This window comes from Felis catus, chromosome B2 (genome assembly GCF_018350175.1).
Source record: "Felis catus isolate Fca126 chromosome B2, F.catus_Fca126_mat1.0, whole genome shotgun sequence".
NCBI classification, from domain to species: Eukaryota; Metazoa; Chordata; class Mammalia; order Carnivora; family Felidae; genus Felis; species Felis catus.
Genome location: NC_058372.1, coordinates 98,296,046 through 98,319,475, shown reverse-complemented (window position 1 = coordinate 98,319,475; position 23,430 = coordinate 98,296,046). Strand labels below are relative to the sequence as shown.

The window sequence follows — 23,430 nt, the reverse complement described above, 5'->3', positions numbered from 1 at the left end:
TCCGCCTCGCCCCCGCACGCCGTGGCCTGGGGCCCCTCACGTGACCCCGTCGCGATCTCGCGGGGGACCAGACTCTCCGAGGCGGTGCCGCAGGGGACAGAGGGACTGACGGAGCGGAGTTCGCAGCAGCTTTCGCCGGAACATCAGCGCGGAGGACGTGATGTCGGGGCTCTCCCGCCAGCTGCCGTGGGCCGCTGCCTGCCTGGCCGCGCTCTGTGTGCTGACCGCGGCTCAGGACGTCTCCCCGGACCCGAACGTGACTGCAGTTACGACTTTAGCGACCACCAAGTCAGTTCCGACGTCGGTGACGACTCTAACGCCGGTCACCATTCCAGCACAAGGTGGGGGCCGGCCCAACGGGCTTCCCGCACTGGCACGCCCGCCGAGCCGAGCCGCCTGTCCTGCCCGCGGTGCGCGCGGGGCCCGGGCGGGCCGCGCTCCAGCAACATGGCGGCCCGTCCGAGTCCAGCCGGGGCCCGGCTTGGGGTGGCGGGGGTGGGGGAGCGCCCGGGGGAGAAGGGGCGGTCGAGCCTCCGTGGCCTTTGCCACCCCGAGTGCCCCACGCCGACATGCTTTTAAAAAGTGCCTCGTAATCCCCAGTCTCACTTCACGCTCGGAAGAGGGGACGTGGCTTCCTCCCGCGGTGGCTGCAGTGGGGTTGATCATGGGGCGAGGCGACTCGCCTCCAAAGTTGTTGATGAAGTCGAACCCTCCTCTCTTTGGGGTTAGCCGTTTGCCCACCCAGGTCCTGCCTCCGAGAGGAGGCTTCTCCGGAAGTTGGCGAAAAAGGGAAAGAAACCGTAGACGTTAATGCTGCTAGTGTCTCCGACTTCGGTCTGAGAAAATAAGTTGCCTGGGATCTAACTATATTGATTCTGCGGATAGGTATGAGATATACTCGAGGGTTGGGCATTCGATTAATTAAAACTTTGCTATGTGCAAAGAAAAAAAGTAACCATTCGTGTACTCAGTGCTTCACATATCTTTTTTGGTATTTAAGGCTAAACTAGAAGATAGGCAGTGAAATCTAGGAGGAAGATGGAGTTAAAGTAACTGCGAGAAGCGTAAATTTAGTTGATTGTGAAGCTGGGATTGGAACCCAGGTCTGTTGATTTTCCAAAACCCGACCAGGAACACACCCTTTGTTAAGCTCTGCAGTAGACTTGGGTACTGGTTGAGGCGTACATTGAATTGGCAATGTCTTTACAACACAAAAGAGAGGGGAAGATAAATTTAAGGTAGAAAGGTGAAGGAGCCCTAGATATTTAAAACCTGCAATTTAGTATAATTGGTGATTGTAGTTAATATTGAGTAAGAAGTAACTGGCATCTTGACTAAAGAATTGCCGTGGAGTGTCAGGATATTTACCGTGGTCCCCCCCCCCCCCCGCCCCATTCCCTCAGACTGATGATACTATTTTCCAGTGTCTTCCTTTGGTTGTTTCATATAAGTTTAATAAAATGTATAATTGTTTATAAAGATGTAATAGTAAAATTCAATAATTGTTAAATGAGGAAAGTAAATTGCAGTACGATACTGGACATTCTGACTGCACTGTTTTTAAGAGGATAGAGCACAATGTGTATGGTCTCCTGCTGATTTTGCAGTTTTTTCCCAGAATTGTAGTTTTGGACTGTTGTGTGTATTTTTCCAAGAGAAGCTTGGAGATTCCCGTTAATTGCCTTTTTGTAATTGAAAGTTGTGCAAAGATGTTTTGTTTTCTGTAAATAGTAGTTGGATAAGCTTCAGTCTAAAATGAAAGGTAGCAAGTTTAGTTCATTGTAAATAACATTGATTATGCTATTCAAACATAAATTATCAGGAACAAGAGATTTTAGACAACTAGCTTTTTTTTTTTTTTTTTTTATCAGTATACAAACGTCTGCAGAATTTATTTTCTATTTTGTGAACCCCTTATTCAGGGTATTATGTATGTCCCAGTCCCTGATGAATACTAGTCATAAAATATTGAAATGCGTTGCCTCTATGCAGAACTGTTTTTTTTAAGGCATGGGGAAAGCAAATATGAATGTTTTGGGGGGCATCAACCTTCCAGGAAAATGGATAGAGCCCTATTCTAAAGTCTTTTGGTCATTTGCTTTAAATTACTGACAAAAACCCTGCTAACTTGTTAAATTACGTGTACATGGATGTTGCTCCTTCCAGGTCTTGTTGTTTCTTACCCTCCATTCATGGAGGACCCTGGAAAGAGCAGGCCGTTTATGAGTTCCGAATCTCTTGAGGTTTTCAGAATGGGCATCATCAGAGCTTGGGTTCAATCTGTAACAAATCTTTATTACTATTAAAAATTCCAGTGTCTCAGCTGATGTTTTAGGGCAGTGATTTCCCTGTGTGTGGCGTTGGCCTTATAACATAGCCTTTTTTCCCAATATTTTTATTTTTTATGGATGTTTTAAAATGGCTCAAGAAACCCTGAGTGTCTGTGAAGTAGCGTTGTCTAGATAGGTACTGAACCTTCTCACTAGCTTGTGAGGTTTTTTTCTTCCCTTTCTCTTGAGTTTATTTCAGCTTCTTAAGTCGTTTATAATGATAGGAAGTTTTTATTAAGCCAATTTATGAAGTGTTTTTGTGTGTGTGGTTAAAAAAAACCCATCTAACGTGAGGTCTACCAACCCAACAAATTTTTAAGTGTAAAGTACATTATTAACTGTAAACGCGATGTTATACAGAGGAGCTCTAGAACTTTTCACCCTACTTGAAACTATACCCTGCTTGACCAGCAGATCTCCATTTCCCCTCCCTGCAGCCATCATTCTACTTTCTGCTTCTGACTGTGACTGTTTTAGATACTTTATATAGGTGGAATCATGCAGTGTTTGTCCTTTTTTGAATGTCTAATTTCACATAATGCCCTTAAAGTTCATCCACGTTGTAGCATATGGCAAGATTTCCTTTTTTTGTGGTTGAAAAATACTGCAAAATGTATACACTTTTTTAAATCCATTCATCTATCAATGGGCTATATAACGTTTTACCACTTCTCTGAATTAGTAAGTTTAGTATCATATGTAATGCTCACATTTGTGTAAAAAAGGTAAGTGATACAAACTCAAAGTGAGTTATCAATTGATTGGTTTTATATGCCCCTCCCCACCAGATATCTGTGAAAACCGCAACAGCTGTGTTTCCTGTTTCAATGCTAGCCTTGATGCTACTACCTGCTTTTGGATAGAATGTAAAGGTAAGAAAAGATTGCTTCAATTTTGAGACTGCAAACTGTTTTGTTTTAACCTTTTAAGGTATTCTACAGGGCATTCCTGAACATTTGAAAATTATGTAGAAAATTTGGTATAGTGTGTTACTATTTATTTTGCAAGTCAAATACGTTTTCGTTAAAGTGCCCGTTGCTTCACATTTCCCCCCAAAACTCTGGTCTCCCATTCTGTCCCCACACCTTTAATTCCTTAGAGGGATAATTAAGGTTCAGTAGTTTTTATTTTTTTAAGTTCATTTATTTATTTTGAGAGAGAGAGAGAATGTGCGTGAGCACATGAGCTGGGGAGGGGCTGAGAGAGAATCCCAAGCAGGCTCTGTGCTGTCATCGCGGAGCACAATATGGGGCTCAAACTCAAGGACTATGAGATCATGACATGAGCCAAAGTTGAGTGTGATGCTTAACCGACTGAGCCACCCAGGTGCCCCAAGGGAAGAGAGATTTTAAAGATTTGGAAGATGGAATGGTACAGGTACACTGAAATTAGCAGTGAAAGAAAGTTGTAAAATTTTCCCCTGAAAATAGTTGTCTAGAAAAAGGAGGCATTTATCTTCTGTCACCTACTAGATGAACTATGGAGACCTTATAAAACTTTGTTGGATACTTAAATATGAAAGAAGAATGACATGGGAAGAGAGTAACCTTTAATTTGAGGGATAAAGAGCTACTTGAAGATACTTTGAAATGCCAATAAGGTTTTTGTTAGGACTGTGGAATTATAGCATATTCTGTTTTTTTAATGGAAGGTAGTTGCATTTTTTTCTTATCAGTAAAACAGTCTATCTGGTTTATATGTATATAAAAGAAAAAGCTAACACTATATGTTAAGCTTCTTTGTGCGTTAAAAAAAATGTAAGAATTGTGGATATATCACTACATAAAAAAGTTGAAAAACTTCTTTTAAAATTAAGGTATTAGCTTAGTTTGGGGTAAAGTTAATTTTTTGTTGTTTAAGAGTCCCTTTTTTTAAAGTCATAAAATGGAATTTAAGAGCACACGCCTCTTCTCCTTGGGACTTGACGTATTTTTTGGGGCTCCAATACCTTACTGTAGGATATGTTGGGGAAAGGTCTCCCTTACTCTTGTTACAAGTCTGACCATCTAGGAAAGCAGTTTTAGAAAGTGTAGATGACCAAAGCAGAGATCTGGAACAGAGGTCCTGCTGCTGCTATCCGGGCACCTCCTGTGGTGACTAAGCCTTTATTAAAGATCTTGACTGTTTCTCCCTACTGACTCAGCCCTATTTGTAGATTCTAGCAACCTTCCCTGTATGGTAGTCATGCCACAGTTCTGTGATCTGAGTGTTTTCCGATTTATCTGTTCAGTATATTTATGATGAGTTTAGAAGAATATTTGGAGGGATCCTATGTATTACTTCTTAAACAGTGGGGAAAAGAAAATAAAAGTTATTTTATCGGTCTATGGACTTATAAAGTATTTATCCTTGAGTTTGATTTTTGGAAGCAATTCTGGAGCTTAGTAACAAAGTCAAAGATAATATAAGCAAGTGATTGGTGCTCTGTGTCTTTTCCTCCCCGTAACAGACAGAAGCTACTGTTCCCATAATTCAACAGCTAGTGATTGCCAGGTGTTGAATGGCACAAAATTCTGTTCTGGTAAGTATTCACATTGACTGCTGGGGAAAGTGGCCAGAGAGGTGAGGAAGATCTTTGCCTCAGGAAGCCTTAGTTCAGTATTTGGTTTGCCATTTCCATAATTCTAATCTTGTTAGAAATTTGGATATAAATAACACATTCATACTGATACAAAGGACAGTGTTTTGAATCTTAGTTTAGTGATTTGGCTGCACTGTGGAATGCTGCAGGTAGAGAGATACCTCCTCATTTACTTTTTTTCTTTTTTTTTTCTTAACTCTTCTGGAAACTCCCTGCATTTTAGACCTTCTCTTTATTTGCATTTTACAGGCCTAGACAACCTTGTTCTGGCACTTTTCTTGGTTGTGGTGCTGGTGATTGTCACATTCTCTAGCATAGTTTGTGTTAATGGTTGAATTTTTTCTGTATTCCTCTGTTTTCTCATTTTTTTTAAGTTTATTTATTTAGAGAGAGAGAGCGAGCAGGGTAGGGGGAGAGGGAGAGTGAGAAAGAGAATCCCAAGGAAACTCTGTGCTGTCAGCGTAGAACAGGGCTTGAACTCCTGAACTGTGAGAATGTGACCTGAGCTGAAACCAAGAGTCAGACGCTTAACCTACTAAGCCACCAGGCCACCCCTCTTTTTCTCATATTTGTACTTTAATTTGAGGAAATTGATTACTCTTTAACCATAACTCTTTGCTCAGGAAATAGTTTAAATTCTTAGATGAAACAACTGATTTTTTAAATAAGATTACAAATGGATAGGGAAGTCAATTTGTAATTTGGTGCATAGGTAATAATTAAATAGAGCAAAAGAGGTTTCTGGAGTGTGTCAGTAGCCTTGAATGACTACCTGTAACAATTTACTTTTAGTAGGCATTTTCCCATTCGAACTTGAACTTTGTGACTGAGAATTTCATTACTGTGAGGTCCATTATCCCTTATGTACAGTGAATATAGTATGGTTTAGGTGGTAAAAGAGCAAACAATTTTAGTATCTATTTTGATATATATTAGAAAACACTAATAACTATAATCAGACCTGTGATTTCATGATAATACTTTCTAGAAACAAGTATTTTTTTAAATGCTTGTTTATTTTGAGAGAGAGCACACGTGTGTGCATGCTGGTGGGGAGGGGGTGCGTGGAGAAGAGGGAGAGAAGACCAAGCAGACTCCGAGCTGTCAGCGCTGAGCCTGACAAGGGGCTTAGTCCCATGAACTGTGAAATCATGACCTGATCCGAGATCAAGAGTCAGATGCTTAACTGAGCCACCCGGGTGCCCCAAGTAAAACATTTTAAAAGATAGTAATTTAGAGAAAAATCAAATAAGTAATTATACTTATTTGAGGATGTATCAGTTAGAATTAGTTTGGGCTATGAAAGATAGGAAAACCCAAATTAGAGTGGTTTAAGCAACAGACAGACTTCACTCTTATGTGAAGGAAGTCTGCGCTCAGGTGTAGCTAGAGGGCTAGAGTAGCAGCTCTACAAGCATTAGGAACTCGGGCTCTTTACTGTCATTCCTCAAGAATATCTCTGACCTGACTCTCCAAGGTGAGTGCTCCTCTTCCAGCCATCAATTAGTATTCCTGCCAGCGGGAAGAGGAAAGAGAGAGGCCCACACCTACCTTACAGATGCTTTCTAGAAGTTACACTTGACTACCTAGCTGCAGGGGAGGCTAAAAAAATGTCTGTCTTTCCTCAGGGGAGGGAAGTGTCAACCTTAGATTGGTGCTTCCATTTCTAAAGAAGGGGAGATGAGTATTCAGAGCAACTGTCAGTCTCCTCCGCAAGGTGGTACTTAAATGCAAAAATTATAAAAGTGGTATTTAAATGACTGCAATTTGGAAAATAGTATAATAGATTGTGATATTTGAGATTGCTTGGACTTAATGTTTGTTTCTTTTAAATAGAACCCGAGCCCACTCCAATGCCAACCAATTCTACAGGTAATACAAGATAATTGATTCTTTTCCTCTTCTTCAGGATTTGTAAGGCCTTCTGATGGATAATTTGTTAGCAATTAAGTACCTAAAAGTTTAGTATAATTTAAAAAACTAGTAGATGTATTTAGTTTTGGACCATAATTACATTAATATGAATTGTCTGTGACAGCGACACATAACTCCAGTGTTTCATATTCATTGTACATGGGAGGATTTGCTGTATCTTTGGACATTGAGTTCACATACTGCTTTTTGTGGATTTTGTGGAAATCTTGGGAAATACAGAAGCCTAAAGGAAATTAAAATTCCCTATAATTCCCATCATCTAGAGGTACCAAAATGTTTTCAGTGATAAAGTTATTCCAGTCTCTTCTGTAGGTATATCTAAATAAATATACTTACTATGAAATTGGATGGTGTATTCATACATGTTTGAATTTGTTTTTCCTCTTACTTAAACATTGTTGTATGCGCTTTAACCATGCTGCACTTGGTTGGATAGTTAGGTCATCGGTCATTCTCCATGCAGTGGAGAATATGTGCTGTTAACTCTGATAGGATTGATTCAAACAGCATTCCTAGGTCAGAGGATAGAATTATTTTAAGGCTTTAAGTACTGATTGCTTTCCAGAAAGATAGGCTTTTCAGCCTAAACAGCTGGAAAGTTGTTCACTACACCTTCTTTCTCCTTCTAAAAATCTTTACCAAAGTGATAGAAGGAGTAAATCATTAAAAAAAAAAAAAGTCTACTCCAGGAAAGTTCTAGGCTTAGATGATTGGGATTGGAGATAGAAGTAAGACAGCATTTTGTCTGCGGTAGGAACTACGAAAAGGGTAAGTAAGCCCAGTGTGTTGAGATGTTTGTAGGAAGGTGTGTATGTGGAATAACGGCGTATATGGTGAAGGAGATGAGAAAGAGTGTAATGAGGTCAGGGAATTGCATTTGGAGTACACGGTGAGGAAAAATTGAGCTGGACAGTAACAGGTCAAGAGCCAGATTGGGAGGACAGATTGGAAGGAAGACAAGAGTGGACACATGGAGATTAGATAACCTGTGGTGGGAATTCTGGGGAACTACTAGGGGAAGAGTTGCAGGTGTATGCAAATAGACTTAGGAATTAGAAGTGATAGAACTTGATGGAGGTGATGGCACAGCTCTTTGCTAACAGTACAGATTAACCTGATCAGTAGGCAGTAGTAGTGTCCACAGGAGCAGCTTGTAGAGAGGAGAATAGGGCTTAAGAACCAAACTCTATGGAACAGTAACACGTAAGAGTTGAGAAGAAGAGGACTAGAGAGGAAACTGAGTAGGGATGGGCAGAGAAATGTGTCCAAGAAACTTTTATTTTCAGAGGAAAAAGTGGTCAGATGTTGTAGTAGGGGCCAGAACTCATTTTGAAAGACTTTGGCAGTGGTGAGCTAGCTAGTTACCAGGTTTTGCTTGCCAGTTGTGCATAGCTCTTCCCAGCTACACATTCAGTGATACCATGTTGGTGGCTTGAATTACAGTGGAAGTATTCATGCCATAGAGATCTGCAAATGCTACAGAACTTGCGGAGAGCACACAGTAGTAGCACCATTAGAAGTCACTGACTAGGAGGATGTTAAAGATTGATGAAAGCAGAGACGTTGAGGGAAAATTAGTTTCCTAAAGGTGGGATGTAAACCGGAAGCAGGAGCCGGGGAATCAATTTCTTTAAAACCATTGTGGTTTTAATTTCTCCTCCATGGATCTTGATGTAGTTTTCATGCTTGCTCTGCACTGGGTTCTCCAGCGAACTACGATGGAGTCTTCTTGTTTTGTCTCTTTGGGTTCTGTAAAGTGGAAAGAAGCCAGGGCTTGCTTATAGAAAATGCACCAATTGCATGGCAATTAGTGGTTGAAAAACAAACCTTTACATGGTCTCTTTTCATACCTACTGTGGAAAGAGAGCAAGTGAAAAATTAAGGGATTATTAAAGAAATGATTCAAAGGGAATCTGATTTACTTAGGTGTTCACTGGGGTTAATTATAATAGTCTTCTGTCATGACGTATATATATTATAAATAAATATGAATGTCAATAAATAATACCATAACAGAATGACTAAATTACGTTAGAGATGTGGTCGGAAATATTTGTAATATATTAAGTGGAAGACAAACTATTAAGTTTTAGCACATTTTTAAATTTTTTGTTACATACATGCCTAGAGAAGTGGCTGGCTGGAAGCAGCATGAGATTACTTAATTTACTGTGTTTTCTATATTTCCATCACCAGTAGCAACTTTTGTAACTGCTGAATTACTTTTTTTAATGAAAGGAACTGTGGGTCAATAGAAGTATATTCCCTATTTCAGTCAAAAGTAAAAGTGTGTGAATGTTTTGCCTATTTATAAAAAAAGAATTAGTTTGTGCCACGTTCAGAGGATTGTTCGTGAGAATCAGATAGAAAATGTGTAAACTTTCTTTCTCTACCATCCATTGTCAGACAAAATTTGTTGATAGTGTTGTTTTAAGATTGAAAGGAATATATGTCTAATTTGTAAAGTGTTAGTGTGTTACACAGAATGTATAAGCAACAGAAACTTTTAAAGGATTAAAAGTCTGAAAATAATCATACCCTTTAATCTAGGAATTCTGTATAAGAATCAGTCCTAACAGAGATGAGATCAAGTATTTCCCTGCAAGATGTTTGTAGTATGGAGAAATGAGAGATGACCTAATTGTCTCTCCAAGAGCAGGGTAGGGAAAATGTATGCAGCAATGTCATATTGAGAGAAAGGGATACAGACTTGTATGAGAATAACCTGTCAGTATTGTTAACATATCTTTTATTAGAATCTGTTAGTACTAACAGAGTACTATTAGTAATATTAGTACTAACAGAGGTCTGTTAACACATTGCTTTAGTTCCTAAAATGTGTTTACATTCAGGTTAATTCTCACAAGTGTTCATTTCTTTATAGGTATTTTCAGATAAAAAAAAATTATTGCAATTCATGTAGTATGGTAGACTAGAGCTTACCTTTGGGCTCTTATAATTTAAATTGGGGGTCTTTGACTCCTGAGGACTTTTATAAATCGAATTTTATTGAAACAGAACCATGCCTGTTCAGATGCATGGTGTCCTGGGCTGCTTTTGCACTACACAGTGTACAAAGCTTAAAATATTTACTGTCCGCCTTTTTAACAAAAGTTTACCATCCCCTTGAAAGAAAGAAGTTAAGGCTATCTTGATACCTACTGGAGAAGTACTGAGTTGCACCTGTTTCTTACGATGACTTTTTAAGTTAATAATAGTTTTTGCCACAGAAGCAAGGTTATTTATCAAAACAAAACAAAACAAACCTATATAGTTCCCTTACTTAAACACTAGTTCTTGCCCTTCTGTGCGTTTTTTTGCGAATTTTATCCAGCTGTGTAAATTCCATACTTAAACATGTACATAGATGTTAACATGGATACAATTTCGTGCTTGCTGGATGTTTTCAGAAGCATTTAAAAGCTAGTATTCTGGCTACGTAGATAAGTTAGTGAACCATTAACTGAAACTTGGCCTTTATTCTTTAAAAAATGGAAAGCATGTGAAATTGGTAGCATTATTTTTAAAGACAAATTGTTAGATATTGGGAGGTTTGGAAATTTACGTTTTTAATAAGTTTTGTTTACATTCCAGCTAAAACCACAACTCTGCCTTCCTCTTCTACAACTACCACCACAGTTACTACATCAGGTAATTGAGGGTTTTTTAAACTAACAGTGAGGTAGGATGTGTGTGCAACATTGCCTTGTACTGTTTCTGCCACCATTTTCCAGTTTTATTCATGAATGGTTGTGAGTAAAACTCATCTCTTACATTTTGGAGGACCAAGACAGTTGGCTGTTAGAGCAGTAATGGTAGGTTTGCTGAGAGTCCTTCTCATTTGTTAATGTGTAACTGCATTTGGCATGACATGTTAGAGTTAAATGTGGTAATGTTTCTCCAAAACCTTTTAGTACAACTTGTAGGCGAGATCTAATTTTTTATAACTTACAAATTAAATTACTAAACACTGATTAGTTGTGTGCTGTGTTAGATCATGGCAATTAGAGTGAAGATAATATAGCCATCTTTTTTTTTTTTTTTAATTATTTTTTTTTTTCCGACGTTTATTTATTTTTGGGACAGAGAGAGACAGAGCATGAACGGGGGAGGGGCAGAGAGAGAGGGAAACACAGAATCGGAAACAGGCTCCAGGCTCTGAGCCATCAGCCCAGAGCCCGACGCGGGGCTCGAACTCACGGACCGCGAGATCGTGACCTGGCTGAAGTCGGACGCTTAACCGACTGCGCCACCCAGGCGCCCCAATATAGCCATCTTTTTTTGAGGAAAGGTCTAAAAAGCCAAGCTAGCACTGCCAAATGTGTACCTCAGCCATATTTCTCACCATTTCTTTTTTTTTTTTTTGGAGAGAAAGAGCGTGTGCCCATGGAATGCACGTGGGGGAGGGGCAGAGGAGGAGAGAGAGAGAGAAAGAGAGAGAGACAAAGGGAGAGAATCTCAGGCAGGCTCCATCCCATGACGCTGGGATCATGACCTGAGCCAAAATCAAGAGTTGGATGCTCAACCAACTGAGCCATCCAGGTGCCCCTCACCATTTCTTTACATTCCTTTATAATTCTTTTTTTTTTTTAATATGAAATTTATTGTCAAATTGGTTTCCATACAACACCCAGTGCTCATCCCAAAAGGTGCCCTCCTCAATACCCATCACCCACCCCCCATTAACCCTCAGTTTGTTTTCAGTTTTTAAGAGTCTCATGCTTTGGCTCCCTCCCTCTCTAACCTCTTTTTTGTTTTTTTTTCCTTCCCCTTCCCCATGGACTTCTGTTAAGTTTCTCAGGATCCACATAAGAGTGAAAACGTACGGTATCTGTCTTTCTCTGTATGGCTTATTTCACTTAGCATAACACTCTCCAGTTCCATCCACGTTGCTACAAAGGGCCATATTTCATTCTTTATCATCGCCACGTAGTATTCCATTGTGTATATAAACCACAATTTCTTTATCCATTCATCAGTTAATGGACATTTAGGCTCTTTCCATAATTTGGCTATTGTTGAAAATGCTCCTATAAACATTGGGGTACAAGTGCCCCTATGCATCAGCACTCCTGTATCCCTTGGGTAAATTCCTAGCAGTGCTATTGCTGGGTCATAGGGTAGACCTAGTTTCAATTTTTTGAGGAACCTCCACACTGTTTTCCAGAGCGGCTGCACCAGTTTGCATTCCCACCAACAGTGCAAGAGGGTTCCTGTTTCTCCACATCCTCTCTAGCATCTATAGTCTCCTGATTTGTTCATTTTAGCCACTCTGACTGGCATGAGGTGATATCTGAGTGTGGTTTTGATTTGTATTTCCCTGATGAGGAGCGACGTTGAGCATCTTTTCATGTGCCTATTGGCCATCTGGATGTCGTCTTTAGAGAAGTGTCTATTCATGTTTTCTGCCCATTTCTTCACTGGATTATTTGTTTTTCGGGTGTGGAGCTTGGTGAGCTCTTCATAGATTTTGGATACTAAAAGTGCATCTGAAGAGTAACTTTATTAATTAATAATTTGTATTACAAATGAAATCATATTCAGCTTATGCCACAGATCATTGTAGGTTATGAATCCTCCTCTCTGTATTTAAAATACTGTTCTTTTATGGTTTTTTTATTCTTTTCGCTTATTCTTGTGCTACCTTTCTCTTGGTTTCAAGGAAGCCATTTTGTCTTCACAGGAAGGAATACGGAACAGTTGTAATTAATTTTAAAGTGGCCAGCTTATCAAACAGCCACTACAACCAGTGTCTATTTGATATTCGATTTAAGAAAAAAGAAAAATTTAAGTATGAACTTGCTTTTTAGTAAAATGGATGGTGTTCCACTTGAAACGTTTTACTCCCTGAAAAGAAATTTATGTTTTGGTTTTTCTAGAAACATTTTACTCTCTGGAAAAGGAATTCAAACTTTTTTGCTTTTTTTCCATATGGTTTGGTAATGCTCATAAAATTTGCCGAGCAAGATTTACGGTACCTTTAATAATGAGGTTTTTTGCTTGTTGGAATTATAAATTGTAGATACTTAAGGTAATTTTTGCAATTTGAAGAATTGCAACCAAATTTTTACTTACCTTATGTAGTTAGTAAAATTCAAAAGTTGTACGAATGTTCAGGTATTTACCGTAACAAATATTAATATTTACTGTAATAATTAAGTAAAAATATATGTAGTCTGAAGAAATTGCACATTTTTAAAGTGCTCTACATGTTCCCAGGGCATAATTTATGTACCAGGAGAATGCTTTGCTGTTTTGTGTTTGGGTTTGTATGGTAGCATTGACTGCTTGATACTGCTGGATGGAGTGAATGGGTTGATAAATGGTTGTTTTCCTTAATTAGGGATAGATTCTAGCTGTAAAGACTTGACCCAAGAGCAAATGCTTTATAGAATTGAGCACATGGCCAAGTAGAAGCTCAGGTGGGTCTTGAAATTATGGTAGAGGATCGTGAGACTTACCAAGTGTTATTTTTCCGCTCTTATTTAACAGGTACGACTAATACCACTTTAACTCCGACTTCACAACCTGGACGGAAGTCTACCTTTGATGCAGCCAGTTTCATTGGAGGAATTGTCCTCGTCTTGGGTGTGCAGGCTGTAATTTTCTTTCTCTATAAATTCTGCAAATCGAAAGAACGAAACTACCACACTCTGTAAACAGACCCATTAAATTAACAAGGACTGGTGTATAACTCACTGAAACCAAAATATTATCTTTCAAGATGTCCCACATGGAAGACGCTATTCCAGGATCTTTAAATTTTCAAAGGATGCATATAGGATGTTTTGGAGCATCGTCCTTGAAGAAAAATCACTTAAATCATTTTGCTCAACAGGAATATTTAAAATATTCTGCATGAATCCTTGTGGCTGTCTTCTTTTATTTTAAATGGCTGCTGCTGTGGGATTATGTTCTCTCTTCTTGACGTACCAAATGTAACTCTGTAAGTGATGGAAAACATTGTCCTGCGCAGACAACCTCATGACTCTTTTGGCAGTTTAAATTTAGTCATTTTAAAGCCTGAAAGCTGCATTATTTTCATCCTAACTCAGGATGTAGTCTAGTGACCAGAATTGAGAAGAATGTGCCAAATGAGCATCAATCGGGTGGACTTTTGGCTGTCCTTTCAAAAGTGGAATAAATCTATAAATTTAGTATCCTTAGAGTAAACTGTATCTTTAGAGTAAAATTTTGTGCTCGATAGCAGTTATTTTTTCTACATTAGAAATAAGATGCCACACAGGGAATTACATTCCAGATTTAAAGGAACGAATGGAAAGGATACAAACCATTAAAGAATAGCAGGTTATTGTTCATCCTTGTAAAGCACCTTATATCACTGAGAAAATAAAGAACAGTGCCTTAAAAGACAGACTGAAAGGTAGACTGTAACTTAAAATGTTTGTGATTTGTTCTTTTACATTAAGGAAGGTAAAGGTTGGTCTGATGATGTAACTGTTGACAAGATGTAGTAAACCTGCTTTTAGATATCATACTGTTAGTATTTAACTAAATACTATTTGATTTCAGACCCGAGCAAGTTAAGCTAAAAGATATTCCACAAAGCTGAAAGCCTTCACATATTGAACCTCCCAGCATTTTTCTTAGGCTGTTAAAAAGTATAAAGCTAAAGTTGATTTAATTATATTTTCCTTTGTACTTCAACACTGTTGTACCATGAAAGGATTTTCGCCAAGCTTTCTTGAAAAGTAACTATTTTTATGAGGCAAGAAGGAAGGAAGTTGTTTTAGAGTCATTTACTAGTTCTTTAATGAGACAATCACTTTAAGTTTTGAGACCAGAAATGTGACCAGTGTAATTTTAGAAAATCTAGGGATTTTTGGTTGATTGGATTACTGTAGGTTTTTAATGATGATTGCCCACGATAGACAGATTGTGCTTTCTCTTCTTTCTCTTTCTCTCCTGCTTTCTCCTTCTCTCCTGTCCTTTCTTTTTAGTTTCTGTTCCCGTAGTATAATATAAGCATGCATACTTTAATTTTTTTTTTTAGTTTTCTTAGGCAGCACTAGTTTTTTCAGTTTTAGAGGGAGACTTCTCCCCTGCCTTTGACATATTGGATTAGTTCAGAGGTTTACATTAGTTTTAAGAAAGTTTTTGCTTTTCTAGGTCATTAAAGGTTTTTAGTTTCTTTAGCCTCTGAGGGCTGAGTTTAGCACTTGGTTTTCAGTATTTTGTAGTAGGAGATGACAAGTTGCTTTGGTCCATTTCATTAGCCAAAATTCCTTGCATTTAGATTATATTCAAGGTTCTTAAAATGAAGATTTACTGTTTCTTTGTTACTTGCTGGTACAGCTAAAGTTTGTTTTACTTGCACATTTGTACATACACCTAATCTTTTCAAGTGCCTTAATTGTTTAAAATCTCTGGCTTCAAAGGTTTTTGGGAAAAGGTAGGTTTGCCTCACATTTTTGTGTTTTCATTAGTAATATTCATTAGTAATTAGTTCTAGGAACCTCACAAGAACTTTTATTATGGTGCCATGGCTGTTAGTTTTTAGTGAGTGCTAGAAGATCCAAGATTCATTTGAAAATATACAGAATTTCCATTCCTCCCAAAGTGGCAAAATTTAGCTACAGTGGTATAATTATCATTTACGTAGATGTGAATACCTTATCACACATTAATGTCCATACAGCAATTTTTGTGAAAATGTAGCTGATGGCGCCTTCTCATCTTCTGTAATTTTGAATATTGCTCTAATAACAAAACCATAATATGAAACCAGTTAGATTTTGCAAGAAGAGCTCTTACAACAGAACTCATGGCCTTTTCCCCCCTTCCTTTAGCAATTTACTATCTTGAGCCATTAAAAATTTGGTTTTTTTAAAATCCAGAAGGTATATAGAAACCTTTTCAGATTTTCTTCTGATTTGTTCATGCGGATGTAGTTCTATCAAAACACCTTACTTTACCTTACAGATATTTGTTGCACAGGCAGACACTGCTGTATTTAGAAATTTCTATTTCAGTTCATTAAAAACTGTAAAACCAACCTGTATCATGTACCAAACTGATTTAAAATAAATCTACATGTTTATTGAATCAATCTGTTCAATTTTTTATTAACTGAAGTGTTTTTTGCATTTTGATTATGAAATTTAATGATAGTGAATTTACCTTATCAGTCTGTTTGGAGATGGGTTGTCTACTGTATTGTTATACAAGACCAGCAGATAGTAACTAAGATACGGATTCGCCAGTGGAGGACAGAGCTTTGGAAATTTTTAGTGCTTTAGTGTTTACAGCACTTTACTGATGTTGGTCCATTGTCTTCTCAATTGCATTGTTCTCTGAGAAATCAGTCATCTTCATCTTCTGTTACTCAGTACATATCTTTGTTTTCCTTTGTTGCTTTTTAAGATTTTTTTCTCTATTGCTGGTCTGAGCAATTTGATTATGACATGCTGTGCTATCATTTCTTTTGTTTAGGGTTTGTTGGGTCTCTTAGGATATATGCCTTTCATCAGATTTGGGCATTTTTCAACTACTATTTCTTCATATATTTTTTTCTGTCCTTTCCCTTCTTTGTTAGGGGTTCTGATGACACAGAGGCTGCCGGAAGTTGACACACATCTGATCCATGCACTATTTGGTTTTTTAATCTTTCTCTGTTTCATGTCAGATTACTGTCTTCAAGTTCACTAATGCTACAGTCTAAACCTAATGATAGTTTCATCCAGTGTGTTTATCATTTCAGGTGTCTTCATTTTTAGAAGTTCATTTTTCATGGTTTTTATCTTCCATGTCTACATACTCAATCTTTAGTTTTTGATCATACAGTGGTATGCTTTTTTTAAATGCCTGTGTCTGCTAATTCTAATACTGGGTCAGTTTGATTTTTTTTGTTCATTATGGGTCATACTTTTCCTGTTTCTTTGCATGTAAGTTGTAAGTTTCTTTGCATGTAAGTTTCTTTGCATGTAAGCTGTTTGATGCTGGTTATTTTGGTTCTGGGACACAGAAAACAAACAGTATGATCCTTCTAGGTCTTGCATTTAAGTTTTGTTAGGTGAGAGCAGAGCAGCACTTATTCTAGGGTTCCCCAGTTCTGAGGCAAGACCTTTCTGTATACCCAGTGTCCCTGGATTATGGGGCTTTCTAGTCTGGGCTAGTGGGAACAGGCTCTGTTCCTAGCCTGGGGCAGGCTCCCAGATACTTTTTCCTGGAAAGCTTCCCCAGCCTTTGGTAGTTAGCTTGTGCACGTGCTGACCAATATGTTGCTGAGACTACATTCTGCAGATCTTTGGAGCTCCTCTTTCCGCGGCTTGCCACCCTGGTCCTTTGCTCTGGGAACTCCAGCTGCTTTCAACTGCCTTGACTTTAGTTCCATCTGAACTCAGGAAGTCCACTGGGCCCTGTCTGGGTGTCCTCCCTACATCATTGCTTAGAAATGCAAGGCAGTAAGCTGGGTTGATCGTTCCCTGTCTTTCAAGGATCACTGTTCTTTGCTCAAAGTCAAATGTATTGGAAACTACTGTTGCGTGTGTGTTGTCCCGTTTTTCAGTGTGAGGGTAAGTACAGGTTCTTCATCTTTGCCGGAAGAAAATGTTCAAGATGAGGATTTTACTTTATTTTATTCTATTTTCAAGATGAGCATTTTAAAGTCTTAATTTTTAATTTAAGGAATATGTAAATACATATTCTCAAATTCTTTTTCCTTAAACTATTCAACAGAAGTATGTCGGCTTTGACCATCCCCCAATCCCTTTCCCTTGCTTGCCCTCCACTTTGCAGAAGTAATTACTGGAACTGGTCTGGTGTGAAACACCCCCCCCCCCCCGACACACACAGCATTTTTTATGTACTATTACGTACCCTTAGAAAATACATAATGTGGATTTTTATTTTAACATCATCCTGCAACTTCTTTTCGCTTACTACTTGCAGATCTTTACAAGTTAGTGTATGTCGCACACCAAATTCTTAAATTCTCTGTTGGCATATGTAGTATGAGTATCATAAGCATCTATTGAAGGATCGTAGGTTTGCAATTTTTAGTTTTTACCGACACTTCTGCAGAGAGTATCTTTGCGCCCTCCCCCTTGTTTATGTGTGAATATATCTCTAGAGTAAATGCAGAGAAGTGAAAATCTGCATCATAGGGTTTACGCTTTGAAAATTTTAACAGACTGAGATTGCCTTCCAGTTCCCACAAGCTGGGGTAGCAGGATGTTTTCTGTATCTTTTCCATCTGATATTGGCAAAGTTAAATTTTAATACTCTGGTAAGTGAAATGATTTATTTGCTTATTTGTACTTCCTCTGTGAATTGTGTTTTTCTTTTGTCTTTTGTTAACAATTGGAGGGTTTTTTATCTTGAAATATGCTGGGAGCTAATCTGTGGTCAGTGGATTTTCATCAGTCAATATTTTCTTCAAGTCTTTGTGGTGTCTTTATCATCAGAGTACAATCAGGAGACAAGCCACATAATAACAGAAAGTTCAGCATAAAATATTAACTATAAGAGTGGATTGGAGTGATGGGGCATATTATCTGTAATATTTTAAGAAATAATTTGCCAAGCGGTAAAGAATTCTCAACGATACTGGCATAGCAAGTATAAGAAGTGGCCACTAACTGTTCTCCTCGAGCTGAATTCCAGAAATAATTTCAGGATACAACCTTGGCTCTGTGGATGAAGTTAGTGGTAGCTGCAAATCCACCGCTAGGCAGCTATGCCTGGGGGGATGTTATCCCAGTGGTAATCTGAAGTCATCCAAGGGGATGCAGGGTAAACCAGGCACAGGAGGTACCACACCAGTGATACTCCACTGCTAAGCTAGGTGCACTGCTCGAGTTTTGCCCAGAACCAGGGGGAAAAAAAAATCCCTCCAGTACCGTCTGCTGACAAAACACACACCACCTAGCTAAGAAATATTCATTCATATGGTTCAGCTCCATTTTCATTCTAATGGTGGAGCAGGCAACAGGTGGATTCAAACCTTAAAGCCCTTGTTTCTGTAAATTATGACCTCCCACTACTTAATATTTATTTTGCCTTTGCTGAGAACCTCAAGTGGTTGATTGTTTTCCTGGTGGTGGCCCAAATATTACTACCAAAAGGTCTGAGTCACACTGTTCTACCTGCTTTGTTACAGTTTTCATCAACCTTTTCTATTGGGTATGGAAGTACTCAGGCACCCAGAGAATCCCGTGTTCCAGATGTGGTCTTTCCTCCATTGTGTGCCAGCAGTACAATCTCCCCTTGGTAATCATGATTGACCATCCCAAGATGAATCCCATGAATCCCATCCCAAGATGGCCAAATGGCAGTCTCATCTTAGATCTTGTATCAACAGACCCAGCGTTGTGTCCCTGGTTGAAACATACCTTGGGAACTAAGACCTCCAAACCAGCACAGCTTGAGATTGTTGAGATGAGAAGTATAATCATGAGGAGTCCCTCCCATTTCCACCCCTTGATTCCTGGATTCATATGTCACCTCCTGTGAAACAGCTCCATCCTTTCAAGGTGGTATCTCCCAACTGTCACAACTGAGTTTTCAGTGAATTATTCCACCTTTCAATTAGACCAGCCATTTCCATGTGTCCAGGGATGTTAATTTCGTGGGCATGAGTTCACTGCAACATTTCCTTTACTGTGAAATGGTTTATTCCTTAATTAGAAACAATGCTATAGGAAATGCCATAAAACATTCTGTATGTGCATCAGATGGTAGTGCTGGCAGAAGCATTATAGACACAGGAAGGCAATCCAAATCCAGAATATGTCTATTCTACTGAAGAATCTCTTCTATGATGGCAAAGGCCCATTTAAATAGCCATCATGTAGATGGCTGTTACCCATGGGAGTAATACCATATTGCAACCTCAGTATTGGTCTTGGCTCTTCATAGATTAGGCAGTTGTCAGTAATGCATGACAGCCTTAATAAGGGAAAATCCATGTTGTTGGCTGAGACCATGCATAGCCTCTAGCTCTGCCACCATGGCCACGTTGTTCATGGGTCCATTGAGCAAGCACTGGGGTAGCTGGGGAATTAGACTGATACCCATAGAGTGCATTATATTATCCACCCGATTAAGAGCCTTCTCTGCTGTAGATGCCTTTTGCTGGGCACTGACATGGGACACAAATACCTTCACAGTGTGTTCCCATTCCAAGATCCATCCATGTACTTCTTTCCAGATTTACTTGTCACCAACCTTTAATGTTTCTTCCAAGTCCCTGACTACACAGCCAGACCATTAGCAACTACCTAGGAATTAGTGTGGATATGTACTTCGGGCCATGTCTCAGATCAGACACAGTGGACAACCAAATGTACTACTCGCAATTCTCACAGGGAAGGGTTTTCTTTCACCCACTTTTGGTTCACCCCCGAGTGGAACATAGTGCTGCAGCTTTTGGGTGGAACCAATATGTCATACAGACCTGTCTGTAAACCAGGCTTAAATTTTTTATTGGCTAGCTAGTTGTTAGAAACACCTAAGGCTAGAACTACTGATTGAGGAAGAGGATGCAACAGAAGTTGGTGTTGAAAGAGTCTGAGCCACATGTTCACGGAAGCTATCTTTACATTTCAGACCTGCTCAAGCAGGGTAGGTCAAGTGTATACTATTTCCATTGATAGATTGCTGCTGTGCATGCTCAAGTTTATGACAAGGTGGATACTCCAACATCAAATCATGATGTGAAGCTCAGGCCACATGTTCACCTACTATCCCATGGTTGGGTAATAAGTCTCAAGCAAGGCACAAGTGGAATAGTTATCCTCAGCAGAGGGCATAGATTTGCTTCAAAATCTTAGGGTTCTGCCCTGGGATTCGGCTTGATAAAGACTCCATACATGCCAGGATACTTTTAGTATCATTGGCTTTGGACCTATAGATCTTAGGACCTATATGACAGCACAGCTCATACTGTAACTCAAACTCATGACAGAGCCTTCACTTGCTCTGGTCCCCACTCAAAGTTAGTAATCTTATACATTGCTCTATGAGTGGGTTGAAATAGCAAACTCAAATATGGTACATGTTGCCTTCAAAATCCAAAAAGGCCTACTGCACATCATGATTTTGTTTTTCATGGTACATAGTGTGAGATGAAGCAACCTGTCTTTCTTCTTGGAAGGGGATATTTAACATGCTCCAAACCATTGCACCCCCAACAAGCTTCATTGGGATTAATAGGCCTAAAGTTTTGTGGAATTCTGCCCTTTACCTTCTAGTTCTTGTAGGTCTTACTAAGGCACCTAAGCACTTACTACCTTCTATTCATCATACCCAATCAGCATAATGTTATCAACATAGTGGACCAATGTGATTTTTGTAGACTATCAGATGATCAAGGTGTCTACAGACTATATCATGGCAGGGAACAGAATTGACAAAGCCTTAAGTCAAGACTTTGACAGAATACTGCTGCTCTACCAGGTAAAAGCGAACTGCTCCTCATGGTCCTTACAATTTGTTATGGAGCAAAAGGCATGGCAAATTAGGTCAATAACTGCATAACAAATACCAGGAGGATATTCATTTACCCCTGTAAGATACTACATCTGAGATAGCAGCTGCAATTGGGATCACTATCTGATTAAGGTGTGAACTTGATAGTCCCTAGTCATTTTCCAATATCCACCTATTTTCTGCACAGGCCAAAGTGGTGAGTTAAGTAGTGATGTGATAGGTATCATCACCTTTGCTTCCTTCAAGTTTTGATGGTGGCATTAATCTCTGCAGTTTCCCCAGGGATGTAATGTTGCTTCTAGTTTGCTTTCTTGACAGGGAAAGTTCCAGGGGCTTCCAATTATCCCTTCCTACTATAATGAGGCTTCAACTCATGGGTTAGAGAACCAATATAAGAGTCCTTTCAGTTGTTAATTATGTCTGTTTCAATTATACATTCACAAACTGCAGACATAAAACCACCTGGTGGGTCCGTGGACCAACTGAGTCCACTGTAATTTGAACATGTGACTCCTTCTATTACATCACTGTAAGCCTTCAGTTTGCTGAGCCACAGTGTGTTTTGGGTTCCCAGGAATTAGAATTAATTTAGACGTAGTGTTTATTCTTCACCAAATGGTCTGGATGTTCTTCCTTTCTGATGAACAGTAACTCTAGCAAATGATGGCAGATCCCTTAGTAAAATGTTTGGAAGAAGATTTACAATGTACCTGCAGCAGTGGTATAGGGTCCTTTCTCAAGGGGATCCAGCCTCCCTGCAGGCAAGGGGCCCTGCTGTGTGAATTGACTTAGGTATGGAATCTGGGTGAGAGACTGTGACACTCCACTGTGCTGACTCAGGCCAGGCTTAGGCTACCAGAGTTTTTTCTCCTATATAGATGGAGTAGTATTCTAGTTGGCTGCCCATATGTTCTCATTTGGGGGAACACATTGACCAGCAAAAGATCTCTCTGTGCCAGGTCTGTAATCTGACTACTGAGATGTCCCTGCTGCCCTTTTTATAATAGACATACCCACCTTGTCCTTGGCAATTGCCTGCTGCTATTCTGGGATTGCATCCTGACCACTGAAATGAGAGAGCCCATCTCAACAGCAGTGAGAAATGACAGGACTGTGAATTCAACTGTCATTGTAATTCAGCGTTCTGCACAATTAAAATGTGTGTTTCATTTTTAGCAGTATTACCCCTGTGACTACAAGAAATAGATTTTTTTAAAAGGCTACTGTGGAAGCCTAAAGGACCAGTACTTGTCATTTTCTTCTTAAGTGCTGAAGTGCATCCAAAAAAGTCCATCCCACACCCCAGTATTTATGGTCATCATTACTGCCCTGAGAGTCAGTGTGGTAGCAATTTGGGCTCCCAAAGCACACACTTCAGTAGGTACTTTATCACAACCTACTGTGGATAACAGCTTGGTTAATTGTCATGCCACTGCATGCAAAGGATTACTAGCATTCCATTTCCTATTGTCAAGGAGCTCAGCACCATGTTCAAGCCCAAGGGTGCAACCAAACAAATCCCCAAATCCCACCTTTGTGAGTCTGTCCCCTAGGAACCCTCCACTACTGGTATCAATTCTGTATTATTCATGGGCCAATTAGAAGACAGACACACACAGTAATCAAACTGGAGAAAGTTTAATATAAAGACTTATTAACTATAACAAGAGATTGAAGTAATGGGAGGAATGGCTGATCAGTAATAAAGAGAGTTCTGAAGAATATAGGGAGAGCAGATATAGTGAGCAGCCATTACCCTCCAGGGCTGACATCCATTGGAGAGGGTGTGTCCTCCTTGGACAGGGTGTGACCATGGCTCACTGGATGGCAGAGAAGTTCACTGAGGCTGTGAAGCAGCCCTCACAAAAGGAGGGGCAGGAGGAGAAAGCCCTTCACGGAGGGCCTCTTGCCAATGACATCCACCATGAAGCCGCATCCACTACGGAAACCTCATGCTGCAGAAGCCACACCCGTGGCAGGAGCCTGCCTAGAGAAGCACCCCAGAATCTGGAAAAGAAACCCTCCTCCAGTGTCCCTCCAGTACTCTCTACCGACAAAGCTTAATATCTTGTAGTTGGCGAAGAAGAAATATTTTCATGGTCCATATTAATTACATCACAGCAGACAAGGATG

At 39.5% G+C, this 23,430-nt stretch overlaps 2 protein-coding genes across 2 annotated transcripts in view; one reads left to right on the top strand and one right to left on the bottom strand.

Annotated features, from left to right (window-relative positions):
* The first annotated feature begins 25 nt into the window (after window positions 1-25).
* Window positions 26-15,912, top strand: CD164 (CD164 molecule). Its single transcript, XM_011282514.4, has 6 exons — window positions 26-341; window positions 3,119-3,202; window positions 4,780-4,851; window positions 6,748-6,783; window positions 10,441-10,497; window positions 13,339-15,912. Exons 1-6 carry the CDS (start codon window positions 161-163, stop codon window positions 13,503-13,505), a joined length of 597 nt encoding a protein of 198 aa, XP_011280816.1. The 5' UTR covers window positions 26-160; the 3' UTR covers window positions 13,506-15,912.
* Window positions 15,913-22,916: 7,004 nt separating this feature from the next.
* CCDC162P (coiled-coil domain containing 162) overlaps window positions 22,917-23,430 on the bottom strand; it is a 175,365-nt gene continuing 174,851 nt past the window's right edge. Inside the window, exon 50 of the mRNA XM_045058588.1 lies at window positions 22,917-23,304. Within this exon, the coding sequence (XP_044914523.1) occupies window position 23,304 (1 nt within the window). The 3' untranslated portion in view covers window positions 22,917-23,303. The remainder of the gene's footprint in view (window positions 23,305-23,430) is intronic.

What these genes read in the sequence shown, in the direction of transcription:
- CD164 (XM_011282514.4), top strand. Translation starts at nt 161, where the DNA reads ATGTCGGGGCTCTCCCGCCAGCTGCCGTGGGCCGCTGCCTGCCTGGCC. An exon ending in TGGCACAAAATTCTGTTCTG is followed by an intron (nt 4,852 to 6,747) that starts GTAAGTATTCAC and finishes TCTTTTAAATAG; the next exon opens with AACCCGAGCCCACTCCAATG. An exon ending in AATGCCAACCAATTCTACAG is followed by an intron (nt 6,784 to 10,440) that starts GTAATACAAGAT and finishes TTTACATTCCAG; the next exon opens with CTAAAACCACAACTCTGCCT.